General features: G+C 40.5%; 1 protein-coding gene across 5 annotated transcripts in view; it reads left to right on the top strand.

Moving 5' to 3' along the window:
• The window catches only part of poc5 (POC5 centriolar protein homolog (Chlamydomonas)), a 119957-nt gene that overhangs the window by 27525 nt on the left and 77720 nt on the right, over positions 1 to 14712 (top strand). For all 5 annotated transcript variants that reach the window (XM_063049278.1, XM_063049279.1, XM_063049280.1 and 2 more), the window contains exons 5-6: positions 7372 to 7580; positions 11294 to 11470. In XM_063049278.1, coding sequence (XP_062905348.1) covers positions 7372 to 7580; positions 11294 to 11470 — 386 coding nt within the window. The remainder of the gene's footprint in view (positions 1 to 7371; positions 7581 to 11293; positions 11471 to 14712) is intronic.

Genomic DNA, 14712 nt, shown 5'->3' with positions numbered 1-14712 from the left:
TTAGGCACCAAAGGTATTAGCCCTGTGGAATTTCCCATTGCCAGCATGTTCAGGATACTAAGATCACCTCTGCTTCTCAAATTGTACCAGGCATCTTTCAAAGCTTAAAATGGGCGGGGAGGGGGAATGCATAGAATGGGCAAATGCTCTTGCATAGCTCCGGTATTGCCCACTTATGCAAATCCATTTTATTCTCCACAATACTTCAATTGACTCTTCCAACGCTCAAGGTCAAATCTCACCTGCCAGTTAACCTGTCAACTGTTATGTAGTGAGGATGAAGAAGGAAACCTGAGCACTCAGAGGTAATCCACACTTTCACAGGGAGAATGTGCAAACTGCACAGATGTCACCAGAAGTCAGGATTCCTAATAGTTGGGGTTGTGAGGCAGCAGCCTTGCAGTCTGTGACACTATCACCCCAATTTATTTGAAAAATAATACATGTAATGATGTTGTCCAAGTTTGAATGAATGTAGTCCAGTGACTTCAAAGCATCATCAGATTTAAATATATAATGTGATGTATTATAGAAAAAGAACATTATTTCTTTTTAAAAAGCTGGATACTAGCAAGCAAGCTAGAACATGAGAACATAAGAGTAGGAAAGAGAATTGGAAACAATTGAATTCTTTCTGCTCTTCCTTTTAATAATATGACTAATCTTTTGTTTCCATACTGTTTTTGTTCACTAATTTCATAGAAACATAGAAAACCTACAGCACAATACAGGCCATTCGGCCCACAAAGCTGTGCCGAACATGTCCTTACCTTAGAACTACCTCGGCTTACCCATAGCCCTCTATTTTTCTAAGCTCCATGTAACCATCCAGGAGTCTCTTAAAAGACCCTGTTGTTTCAGCCTCCACCACTGCTGCCGGCAGCCCATTCCACACACTCACCACTCTCTGTGTTTTTAAAAAGAAAAACAACTTAACCCCTGATGTCTCCTCTGTATCTACTTCCAAGCACCTTAAAAATATGTGCTTTCGTGCTAGCCGTTTCAGCCCTGGGGAAAAAGCCTCTGACTATCCTGTGATGAGAATACACATAGATCAAGATGTTAGCTGTCCTGTGCTGGCACCAGTGGGATCAGCAGTTGGTCTGCCACTTGTCTTCAGGAGAGAGAGAGAGATAAGGAAAACAATGGAGCAGCATTTGGAGATGTTAATGAAGGGACGGGAGTGTAACGGAAGGAGAGCTGTCAAGATCGGCTCCCCCTTTGAACCCTGAACTGTTTGAAGTGATGGACAGGCGATACCCCAGCAGGGGGATAAAAAGGGACAGGTTCGCTAAGGCAAGACACACGACACCCCGAGGTAACGAGACCCTGGACGCGGTGCGCCTCTCACAAGTCGGTGGGAAGTTTTTGGACGGCTGGTCGCGGGACAAGCACAGGTTGGAAAGGCACGATCGGCGGGAACCTGGTGTGTGTCCACCCTTGCCTGGGTGCCGGGTTCACCGCAGAGAAACGATCGTATCTGGAAACGGAGGGGTCACGGTCGGTGACCTCAGATGACATCACAAAGGGTTCGCACGAAAGCTGACTGCGAAGGTCTGTGTGTGGAAGCCGTTTGAATATTCATTCGTTTTGCTCTCTCTCTCCTTCTCCCCACTGTCTGCGAACTGAACTGAACTAAATTGAACTGAACTTTGCGTCACTTTGAAACTGGTCATTTACCCCTAGACAACGATAGAGCTTGATTGATCCTGTTATCCTAATTCTGTGTACATGTGTGTTTATCATTGCTGAACTGTTGCATTTATTATCCTTTTGATTAGAGTACTGTGTTGCTTGTTTCTTTAATAAAACTTTCTTAGTTCTAGTAATCCAGACTCCAACTGAGTGATCCATTTCTGCTGGTTTGGCAACCCAGTTACGGGATACGTAACAATCCACACGATCAATGCTCTCATTATCTTGTACACCTCTATCAGGTCACCTCTCATCCTCCATCGCTCCAAGGAGAAAAGGCCGAATTCACTCAACCTGTTCTCATAAGGCATGCTCTCCAATCCAGGCAACATCCTGTAAATCTCCTCTGCACCCTTTCATATTCATTGGTCCTCTTAATATTCAAAAATCTATCAATCTGTCTTGAACACGTTCAGCAACTGAGCCTCCACAACCCTCATAGATAGAGAATTTCAAAAATGAATTTCCCCTCATCTCCTTTCTGAATGAAGATACTGAGGACACCTCATTCTGGCATTTCCCTGAAAGAATTCTGTTTGATCTCATAAGATCACCATAAGCCTTTCTTCCTCTCTTCCGTGCTAGCTCCTTATAGCCTTCAATTTCACAATTCTTCAAAAATCAATGTACTGCCTCTAAATACCTGCAGTGATTTAGCCTCCATGATATTACAGGGTAGAGAGCTACAGAGATCCACAAGCCTTTGTAAGAAGAACCTCTTGTGCATCTCAGCTTTAAGTGATTGCCCTTAATCTTGTAACTCATTGTTACCCAATGTCAGATTTTCATAATCATGGAAACATATTGCCGTTCTGTTATTTACTCTCTTGTTTCAGTAATTCATCTAATTGCTTTAGCTACGCAGGATAGGACAAATCTCTCGTACCAGAACTTAGCCTAGTGAATCACTTGGAAGTCCCTCAAATGCCAGTATATGCTTTTTTTTTTAAAATAAGGGGTTCAATATTGTGGTCTCATCTGTAGAATTGTAACAATACTTTCCTTTTTCTAAACTCCAATCTACTTGCAAGTAAAGGTGCCTTCCTTGCCACTTGCTGTGCCTGCCCACCTACCTTGTGATTCGTGTACTATAACACCCAGAACCCTCTGGACTTTGTTCATCTCGTGTCATCACTGCTACGCGCCAGTGAGGGTAGAAACAGTAATTTGGCGGATAAATGCATGGCTGAGAACATAAGAAATAGGAGCAAGAGTAGACCATCTGGCCTGTCAAGCCTGCTCCACCATTCAATAAGGTCATAGCTGAATTGACCATGGATTCATCTCCACCTGCCTGCCTTTTCTCCATAACCCTTAATTCCCTTACCATGCAAAAATCTATCCAACTTTGTCTTAAATATAGTTACTGAGGTAACCTCCACTGCTTCATTGGGAAGAGAAGCTGGTGCAGGGGGCAGGGCTTCAGGTTTTTGGATCATTGGGATCTCTTATGGGGGAGATTGTACCTGAACCCGAGGGGAATCAATATTCTCACAGGCAGGTTTGTTAGAGCTGTTGGGGAGGGTTTGAACTTATTTGGTAGAACTGCTGTAAAGGGACACAGGATAGGACAGATAGTAAAAAGGCAAAGATAGAGTGCAGTCAGACTGTCAGGAAGGGCAGGTAAGACTTAATTGCAGCCAGCAGGGTGAGTATCAGTGCATTAGGGATGTAGAACCAAAAGGGGTAGCAAATACTGTATTCAAAAGTGTTGCATCTCAGTGCACGGAGTATAAGAAATAAGGTGGATGATCTTGTTGCACTATTACAGATTGTCAGGATGATTATCAGATGGTTGTAGTTGAGAGCTGAATGTCCAAGGTTACACGTTGTATCAGAGGGATAGGAAGTTAGGCAGAGGGGTGGCGTGGCTCTGCTGGTAAACAATGGCATTAAATCAGTAGAAAGATGTGACATAGGATTGGAAGATGTTGAATCGTTGTGGGTAGAGTTAAGAAACTGCAAGGGTAAAAGGACCCTGATGGCAGTTATGTACAGGCCTCCCAACAGTAGCTGGGATGTGGACCAGATTACAACAGGAAATAGAAAAGACAAGTCAAAAGGGCAATGTTATGATAGTCATGGGAGATTTCAACATGCAGGTCGATTGGGCAAATCTGGTTGGAAATGAATCTCAAATGAGTTTGTTGAATGCCTACAAGATGGCTTTTTAGAGCAATTTGTTGTTGAACCTACTAGGGGAATCAGCTGTACTGGATTGAATGTTATGTAATGAACCAGAGGTGAAGAGGGAGCTTAAGGTAGAAGAACCCTTAGGAGACTATGATCACAATATGATTGAATTGAACTTCATATTTGATAGGGAGAAATAAAGTCTGGCATAGCAGTATTTCAGTGGAGTAAAAGAAATTACAGTGGTAGGAGAGAAGAGTTGGCCAAAGTGAAATGGAAGGACGAGTGGTTTTCCACAGGGGTCTGTGTTGGGACTTCTTTATGCTGTATATCAATGATTTAGATAATGGAATAGATGGCTTTGTTGCCAAGTTTGCAGATGATATGGATTGGTAGAGGGGCAGGTAGTGTTGAGGAAATTGGTAAGCTGCAGAAGGACTTGGACAGATTAGGAGAATGGGCAGGAAAGTGAAAAATAAAATACAATGTTGGAAAATACATGGCCATGCGCCTTTATTTCTACTACTAAAGTGCAGACTATTTTCTAAACAAGGAGAGAAAATTCCAAAATCTGAGATGCAAAGGGACTCGGGGGTCCTTGCACAGAACTTTATACTTCATTATCGCCAAACAATTGATACTAGAACATACAATCATCACAGCGATATTTGATTCTGCACTTCCTGCTTCCTGGATTACAAATCGATAGTAAATATTAAAAATTTAAATTATAAATCATAAGTAGAAAATAGAAAAATAGAAAGTAAGGTGGTGCAAAAAAAGCAAGAGGCAGGTCCGGATATTTGGAGGGTACGGCCCAGATCCGGGTCAGGATCCGTTCAGCAGTCTGATCACAGTTGGAAAGAAGCTGTTCCCAAATCTGGCCGTACACCCTAAAGGTTAACGTGCAGTTAGAGTCGGTGGTGAGGAAGGCGAAGGCAAGTGTAATGTTAGCATTCACTTCAGGAGGTCTAGAATACAAAAATAGGGATATGATGCTGAGGCTTTGTAAGGCACTGGTGAGGCCTCAGCTTGAGTATCATGAATAGTTTTGGGCTTCTCATCTAAGAAAAGATGTGCTGACATTGGAGAGGGTTCAGAGGAGGTTCACAAGGATGATTCCGGGATTGAAAGGGTTATCATATGAGGAACATTTGATAGCTCTGGTTCTGTACCTGCTGGAATTTAGAAGGATGAGAGGCAATCTCATTGAAATCTTTCTAATGTTGAAAGACCTAGACAGTAGGTATGAAAGGATGTTTCCCATGGTGGGGGGTCTAGGGCAAGAGGGTACAGCCTCAGGATAGAGGGGCATCCATTTAAAAGAGATGTGGAGAAATTTCTTTAGCTAGAGGGTGGTGAATTTGTGGAATTTATTACCACAGGCAGCTGTGGAGGCCAGATCGTTGGGTGCATTTAAGGCAGAGCTTGATAGTTTCTTGATTGGACATGGCATCAAAGGTTATGGGGAGTGGGGCTGAGGAGGGCAAAAAAGGATCAGCTATGATTGAATGGTGGAGCAGACTTGAAGGGCTAAATGGCTGAATTCTGCTCCAATGTCTTATTGTCTTGTATAGTGAGATAGGATTTGCTACCTTCCTATTTGGAGGAACTGTTCTAAAATCTTGGAATTTTGGAAGCTGTCATCCTGAACACCCATTATATCTGTAGCAATCTCTTCAAAAATCTTAGCAAGTAATGTAGGTCTAGCAGTAAGTAGTGTAGGTAGTGGTTCTTTTTTTGGCTTTCAGTTCTATTAAATTCTCCAAAATCTTTGTTAACACTAATTTTCAAATTCCCGTCAACTTCGGAATATTTTGTCCTCCATTGTTTCTGTGAGGCTTTCTACATCTTTTGTGACTGACGAAGTATTTCTATAATTTCTTGCTTATTTCCTTACCTCTAATGTAACTTTAACTGCCCCAGTTGTAAAGATCCACATCATCTTTTGCTTACAATTTTGTTTTGCATAATCAGTAATTTAAAAAAAACTAAGAGAAAATCTGCAGATGCTAGAAGTCAAAGTAAAGCATACAACCTGATGAAGTGTCTCGGCCTGAAATATCAACTGTTTACTCTTTTCCAGAGATGCTGCCTGGCCTGCTGAGTTCCTTCAGCATTTTGTGAATGGAAAAAATAATTTTTGTTCTTGTGAGATTACTTGCATAATTGAGGGTACTAGTTTTTTTTAGATGTTGTTTCTTTGCTAAAACTAAGCAAGGCAGTATTATCCAGAATTGATTCCTTGTGAATTTTAGAAAACTATAGTTGAAGTGTATATAAAGTTAATTTCTGAAGCAAATATACAAGTCTCAATTTATTGGAAAAGCAGGCTTTGCATAGAAAATATAATATTAGCATGAATAAGACAACTTGAGACAACTTGAGGCAAATGGTGCAGGAGAACATTTGCTTGAAAGCCGATTTGTATAAATGTGGGTTGGAGAAGCAAAGTAATGTTTGAGTAGGATGAAAACAAAATGAAGCAAGTGTTTTGTGGGCATAATGTTTCTCTGGTCTTTTTAATCATTGATATTTGGGAGGTAATAATTAACAGTATTCATAATATTATTATTTTGCCTTTTACCCCCACTGCTCATGCTGTAAATGCACTTCTTAATTAAAGTCATAAAAGCAATACTTTCAGTACGCTGGATGAACTCAGCAGGTCGGGCAGCATCAGTCAGAGACGACGAGTCGACGTTTCGGGCCGGAACCCTTCGTCAGGACTGAAGAATGAAAGATGGGGAAGGATTTGAAGAATGCTTGTAGCGTCAGTTGATAGACCAGTAATTTGAAAGACAAAGGGGTGGGGGAGGGGAAGCATTGACATCTTAGCCCTGAAAACAATGGGTGGTAGAAGAAGGAGGCGGAACCATGAGGGAGCTGTGGGAGGGGGTAGAGTGAAATAGGGATAGAGGAAGGGAGGGGGGAGGGAATTACTGGAAGTTGGAGAATTCTATGTTCATACCAAGGGGCTGGAGACTACCTAGATGGTATATGAGGTGTTGCTCCAAAGTCATATTGCTGCTTTGTTACCTTTTAAAGATTTGAAAATAAATTTTGGCAGTCTTACGGAGCTTATTTCACATACAGCAGAATTTGTGTTTTATGATCAGTGTATTATGATGTCACTGCTGTGTTTCTTGCTAATGTTAAATATAGTGTTTACTATGATGTATTTAACCCCTGTGATGTCACTGTTTTTATAAAATGCAAAACTGACTGGGATTCTCTTGCGATAAGGTGAATGAAGTCTGATGGGATGCAGGGGTGCATTTATTTTTTTTATTGTAAAGTTAGATTATCGGTTCCCAATTTGTCTTGTAAATTGCTTTTTATTTCAGTTATTAAAATCAGTTAACGAGATTGCATGTATTTTGTGGAAGTTTTAAATTTCATAGAGCAATTAAATGAGTGGATTATTTTAAGGGCTTGTGTGGTATTGCTTCATTACTTCATGTACATTTTACCTCTTAACAATTAAGTCCAAGTTGTGCACATTTGTAAAAGAGTTTATTGAACACTATGCTCCTGTTTCAGTGCGGGAAGTTTCCCAGAAGATAACTATTTCATCGGCATCAAATACAGTTTTGCCTATAGAAAGGCTGCTTCACTCTGAAAGGACCCCTTCGCATGTGTCAGTCACAAGAACACCTGTGATGTCTCAGTCAGTACATCATTTGCCTATTCCAGCTGAAAATCTGGATAAGGTAGAAAATATACTCAACATTGCAAGTGACCAACTCAAGGTTAGTAATATTGGAGCTTTGTTAATGCAACTATCTTCATTGATTATTTAGCAAAGATTTGACTGATTGAAATAAGTGTTCAGTACTGATTTAAGTAATGACTTAAGTGGGAGAGAATTGCAAAATGCAGGGAGGCCATTTGGCATATTGAGTCTGAACCAATTCGATAAGCAAGATTCAGGTAGCCCTCTCCCATATTTCCTCTTGAACATGATAGTTGATTTCTGCCTTAATACCCAAGCAATGCATTTGACCATTTGTTGCACTTATATTAAAACCAAAACCTTCTTGTTGTTTCTGGTTGTTTTTTTGAGTCACTGTAATTCCACATCTCTGAGCTTTTGACCCACCCCCACCACCATCTATCCATATGCAGATGGAAAGATTTTCTCTAGCTGTACTGTCTTATCCCTAATAATTTTTAAAAACTTGTGTTAGATGTTCTTGTAGCTTTTATGTTCAAAGAACAACCCAGCTTTTCCAAACTATTTAATTATGTCTCTCATCCCTAGAATCAATAAATTAAATCTCTTCTGCACATCTCTGCCATCTTCATGCCTTTTTTACTGTACTGTGGCAAAACTTTACACAATACTTGTGAACTAGTGTTTTAAAAAGGTTAATCACTTTGTCGCTCTTGTACACTCTGCCTCTATTTTTAAAGCCTCGGATCTCATATACATTCTTAATTATTTTCTCAAACTGCCATTTGAAAGCTTATTCAGTTAATATTTGTTCTGTAATTGTATCTTTTTGTGATTTGTCTTCTGGTTTATATTCATCCGTATTCTTTTTACCAAAATTTAACAGTTATATATCTTAGCATTAATTTTATCTGCCACACATTTTTGCCCCTTCTGCCAGCCTGACAATCTCTTTAAACTATTACTATCTTCTTCACAGCTCACTACACAGTACAAGTGAATCTTCCTCACTGAAACTTGATTTTGTCTAACCCCTTCTAAGAATTTAAAAGCAGGAAGACAATAGACAATAGGTGCAGGAGTAGGCCATTCGGCCCTTTGAGCCAGCACCGCCATTCACTGTGATCATGGCTGATCATCCACAATCAGTATCCAGTTCCTGCCTTATCCCCATAATCTTTGATTCCACTGTCTTTAAGAGCACTATCTATCTCTTTCTTGAAAGCGTTCAGAGACTTGACCTCCACAGCCTTCTGGGGCAGAGCATTCCATATATCCGCCACTCTTTGTGTGAAAAAGTTTTTCCTCAACTCCGTTCTAAATGGCCTACCCCTTATTCTTAAACTGTGGCCTCTGGTTCTGGACTCGCCCATCAGCGGGAACATGCTTCCTGCCTCCAGCGTGTCCAATCCCTTAATAATCTTGTATGTTTCAATAAGATCCCCTCTCAGCCTTCTAAATTCCAGAGTATACAAGCCCAGTCGCTCCAATCTTTCGACATATGACAGTCCCGCCATCCCGGGAATTAACCCTGTGAACCTACGCTGCACTCCCTCAATAGCAAGAATGTCCTTCCTCAAGTTTGGAGACCAAAACTGCACACAGTACTCCAGATGTGGACTCACCAGGATCCTGTGCAGCTGCAGAAGGACCTCTTTGCTCTTATACTCAATTCCCCGTGTTATGAAGGCCAGCATGCCATTAGCTTTCTTCAATGCCTGCTGTACTTGCATGCTTGCTTTCAGTGACTGATGTACAAGAACACCTAGATCTCGTTGTACTTCCCCTTTTCCTAACTTGACTCCATTTAGATAATAATCTGCCTTCCTGTTCTTACCACCAAAGTGGATAACCTCACATTTATCCACATTAAACTGCATCTGCCCACTCACCCAGCCTGTCCAAGTCACCCTGCATTCTCATAACATCCTCCTCACATTTCACACTACCACCCAGCTTTGTGTCATCGGCAAATTTGCTAATGTTACTTTTAATTCCCTCATCTAAATCATTAATATATATTGTAAACAGCTGCGGTCCCAGCACTGAACCCTGCGGTACCCCACTGGTCACTGCCTGCCATTCTGAAAGGGACGTTAATCACTACTCTTTGTTTTCAGTCAGCCAGCCAATTTTCAGTCCATGTCAGTACTCCGCCCCCAATACCATGTGCCCTAATTTTGCCCACTAATCTCCTATGTGGGACTTTATCAAAGGCTTTCTGAAAGTCCAGGCACACTACATCCATTGGCTCTCCCTTGTCCATTTTCATAGTTACATCCTCAAAAAATTCCAGAGGATTAGTCAAGCACGATTTCCCCATCGTAAATCCATGCTGACTCGGACCGATCCTGTTACTGCTATCTAGACTTGGACCGATCCTGTTACTGCTATCTAGACTTGGACCGATCCTGTTACTGCTATCCAGAATATTTCCCCTGTTGCTTGAAACCTAGAGTCAGTCTCAGAAACAGGATTAAGCCATTTGGTATAGAGGGTATTCTATTTGGTATAGAATGGCTTCACCCAGAGCTATTGACTTGTTGAAATTCTCAAGGCATGTCCAGGCAGATGGGGCTCATCAGCAGTGATTGACAGCTCATCCAGGAGAAGAAATACTCTGATCTCAAACCTCCGCTGCCTTGTGGCTATACCCACTCATGGGGAAGGCTTCAGAAGTAAACCCAAAGGAAGATTCTGGAGCTGGAGTCCCTAAGGCAGTCCTACATTGAGTTCAATGCTGACTGGCAACTCCTGCGACGTCAATTGTGCAAAACTGTATTGGCCTCTGCTTTTCCTTTGGATTCATCAGCTGCCTGGAGAGGGGAGCCTACTGCATTCTCTACATATTCTACTGCTCTGGTTTGCATGCTGGCAGCGCTGCAACAACAGTGTAGATGGCCAGGATGCAATATTGACGGTGGATGTTGACCAACAGAGGGCCACATAGAGGCTCTGTTCATTAAGATTCAAAAACCCCATTGATAGTTTGGGCATAATGAAGATCAAGGTAGAAGATCAGCCATTATCTCAATAAGTGATAGAGCAGGCTTGGGAGGCTAGTTGACCTAGTTCTAATTATTAATGTTCCTACGCTGTCCTGATTGAAAAGTGATTTCCTTGAAATGCATAAAATGCTTAAAAGATTTGAAAGAATAAATGTGGAATTAACACTTCATTTAGCTGGAGAACCTGTGATCATAGCCTCAAAATAAGAGGTTGTTCAGTAATGAAAGGAAGAGAAACTTTTAATTGAATCTGTGGAAATTCATTTTCTGTACATCTTCAAAATGGAACTTGATGGATATTTATATATTAAGGCTATCGAGGAATGGGGAATTGGTGCAGTGATGCTGAGGGTAAGATCAGCCATGATTGTATTGATTGAAGAAGTAGACGCAAGAGTTGGAAGGCCTTTGTTGCTGCTACTTTGTTTTTAAGATTTTCAAGTGTGTAATTTGCATTTAAATGAGGAAAATATGAAAAAAATGAACAGTTGTATGAAAAGTAGTGCAGAGGGAACAATCAAAACTGGACTTGAACATTTAAAATAATTGTGTTGCACCTGTGAGGTAATTGAGCACTTGGGTCATTAGTTACCTTATCAAACATTACTGTTGATATTATGGCTTAATTACTTTTGGAGGGGAAAAAGTATTTGGTAGAAGTGAGTTCATAAAAAGGACTTGTTCAATTATGTGTTTTTAAAATAAGTGTGAATAGTACACTCTGCTATTGTGTATCTTTGATGAAGTTTAAAAGATGGCTTTCTTTATTTTTTTTTGGAAGGCCAATATTCTTTCTGAAATTCGCCAGTGGAGACTTTCAGTAATTGAACAACATAAGCAGGAGTTAAAAGAAGAAAAGGAGAAGCATGAAGCTCAAATTGCACAAATGGCCTCCCAGACCCAGAACTTAAACCAGCTAATTTGTACTTATGAGGATTCTGTTCGAAGAAAAGATGAGGTATAGTAACTGGTGTGGCAAATATAAGATTAATATCAGATTAACTGATTTTTAACAGAATTTTAACATATATTGTGAGGATAAATTAAATATGAAATTTAAGTCTCAGCAGTGTCCAGAGGTTAGGGGTAATGTAACATTGGCTATATTTGCAGAGGAATATGCTTTCATTCCCTTCAGAAAGTTGTATTGTAGTCATCTAGATGACTTTGGAGCACTCTCTCAGATCTGCAGGTTTTGAATAATTTAAGGAATAGCATAACCCACTGTCATTGGAGAGGAACGTTAAATGAGCTGCCATCTAGTAGCAGCGTTTGAACTGCAGCCCAATTCCCATTATACATAACACAGTGACTGAATATATTAAACTGTGTTGTGACCTATACCTATAATTGAAACCAATACAGACTCAAATTCGGAGACTTGTCTGTTGATCACTGAAATCTTGATTTCCAAAGATTTCAATCTATTTCTTCCGTACAGCTCCCATTGGTTGCAGCTCTATTTCCCTTCACATGGAGATACCAGCACAAGAGAAAGTCAAGTATTAATGTTTTTTTTATAATTTAAGTTAATTTTTAAATGATTTTTTAAAACTGCAAGTAACCCCGAAATACAACTATTTTTGAGTTTATTTTCCACAGCTCACTGGCTATTATAATAGCTCTGTGTGGGCAGTGAGTTGTCTGTTTTGCAATAGTTCCTGGATTGTGCAGGAACATCAGAGATGTTAGTGCTTCGCAAAATGGCACAGAAATAGGAAAATGGCAATTTGGATTGGGGTGGTGGTGGGAAAATAGAAAATCAGAATCTTTCTTTGTATAACTTCGTAGTCAGTGCTCTTGGCATACTATAAAGTTCAAAGTAAATTTATTAACGTACACACAGTGGCATGCAAAAGTTTGGGCATCCCTGGTCAAAATTTCTGTTACTGTGAATAGCTAAGCAAGTAAAAGATGAACTGATTTCCAAAAGGCATAAAGTTAAAAATGACACATTCCTTTAATATTTTAAGCAAGAAAACTTTTTTTATTTCCATCTTTTACAGTTTCAAAATAACAAAAGGAAAAGAGCCTGAAGCAAAAGTTTGGGCACCCTGCATGGTAGTACTTAGTAACACCCCCTTTGGCAAGTATCACAGCTTGTAAACACTTTTTGTAGCCAGCTAAGAGCCTTTCAATTCTTGTTTGGGGGATTTTCACCCATTCTTCCTTGCAAAAGGCTTCTAGTTCTGTGAGATTCTTGGGCCGTCTTGCATGCACTGCTCTTTTGAGGTCCATCCACAGATTCCCGATGATGTTTAGGTCAGGGGACTGTGAGGGCCATGGCAAAACCTTCAGCTTGTGCCTCTTGAGGTAGTTCATTGTGGATTTTGAGGTGTGTTAAGGTTCATTATCCTGTTGTAGAAGCCATCCTCTTTTCATCTTCGGCTTTCTTACAGACTGTGTAATGTTTGCTTCCAGAATTTGCTGGTATTTAATTGATTTCATTCTTCCCTCTACCAGTGAAATGTTCCCCATGCCACTGGCTGCAACACAAGCCCAAAGCATGATCGATCCACCTCCGTGCTTAACAATTGGAGAGGGGTTTTTCATGAAATTCTGCACCCTTTTTTCTCCAAACATACCTTTGTTCATTGTGGCTTAAAAAGTTCTATTTTATCTTCATCAGTCCACAGGACTTGTTTCCAAAATGGATCAGGCTTGTTTAGATGTTCCTTTGAACCTTTTGAATAGAACTTTTTGGCCGTAATGAGCAAAGGTATGTTTGGACAAGAAAGGGTGTAGAATTTCATGAAAAGAACCCCTCTCCAACTGTTAAGCACGGGGGTGGATCAATCATGCTTTGGCCTAGTGTTGTAGCCAGTGGCACGGGGAACATTTACTGGTAGAGGGAAAAATGAATTCAATCAAATACCAGCAAATTCTGGAATCAAACAATCACACCATCTGTTAAAAAGCCGAAGATGAAAAGAGGATGGCTTCTACAACAGGATGATGAACCTAAACACACCTCAGAATCCACAATGGACTACCTTAAGAGGCGCAAGCTGAAGGTTTTGCCATGGCCCTCACAGTCCCCTGACCTAAACATCATGGAGAATCTGTGGATAGAGCTCAAAAGAGCAGTGGATGCAAGACGGCCCAAGAATCTCACAGAACTAGAAACCTTTTGCAAGGAAGAATGAGCAAAAATCCCCCAAACAAGAATTGAAAGACTCTTAGCTGGCTCCAAAAAGCGTTTACAAGCTGTGATACTTGCCAAAGGGGGTGTTACTAAGCACTGACCATGCAGGGTGCCCAAACTTTTGCTTCGGGCACTTTTCCTTTCTTGTTATTTTGAAACTATAAAAGTTGGAAATAAAAAAGGTTTTCTTGCTTAAAATATTAAAGAAATGTGTTATCTTTAACTTTATGCCTTTTAGAAATTAGTTCATCTTTTACTCGCTTAGCTATTCACAGTAACAGAAATTTGACCAGGGTGCCCAAACTTTTGCATGTCACTGTATGTCACTGTATATAACACTGAGATTCATTTTCTTCAATTCTCAATAAATCTATAGAATTATAACCATAACAGAATCTATGAAAAACAAGACAAACTGTGCAAATACAGAAAGAAAATAATACATGAGCAATAAATATAGAGAACATGAGATGAAGAGTCCTTGAAAGTGAGTTCATTAGTTGTGATGGGGCAAGTGAAGTTATCCTCTTTAGTTCAAGAGCCTGGTGGCTGAGGGGTACTAAATGTTCCTGAACCTGGTGGTGTGAGTCCTGAGTCTTCTGTACCACCTTCCTGTTGGCAGCAATGAGAAGAGAGCATGTTCTGGGTGATGGGGGTCCCTGGTGATAGATGCTGCTTTCCAGTGACAGCGTTACACGATGATGGACTCAATGATGGAGAGGGCTTTACCCGTGATGGACTGGGCCGTATCCATTACTACTTGTAGGATTTTTGTTCATGGGTATTGTTATTTCTATACCAGGCTGTGACGCAGCCAGTCAATATACTCTCCACTACACACCTATATAAGTTTGTCAGAGTTTTAAGTGCCATACTGAATCTTCGCAAAACCTTAAACTAGAGGTGCTCCAGTGCTTTCTTCAACATTGCAATTACATGGTGGGCCTAGGACAGGTCCTCCAAAATAATAACTCCTCCTCATTTTGTACATAGTCCTGTTAGTTTTGGACACCCCTACTCCACCGAAAAGACTTTGGCTATATGCTCTTACATAT

Source organism: Mobula hypostoma, chromosome 5 (genome assembly GCF_963921235.1).
Source record: "Mobula hypostoma chromosome 5, sMobHyp1.1, whole genome shotgun sequence".
Lineage (NCBI taxonomy): Eukaryota > Metazoa > Chordata > Chondrichthyes > Myliobatiformes > Myliobatidae > Mobula > Mobula hypostoma.
The sequence above is the reverse complement of the archived record's forward strand: the minus strand, read 5'-3'. Positions and strand labels throughout refer to the sequence as shown.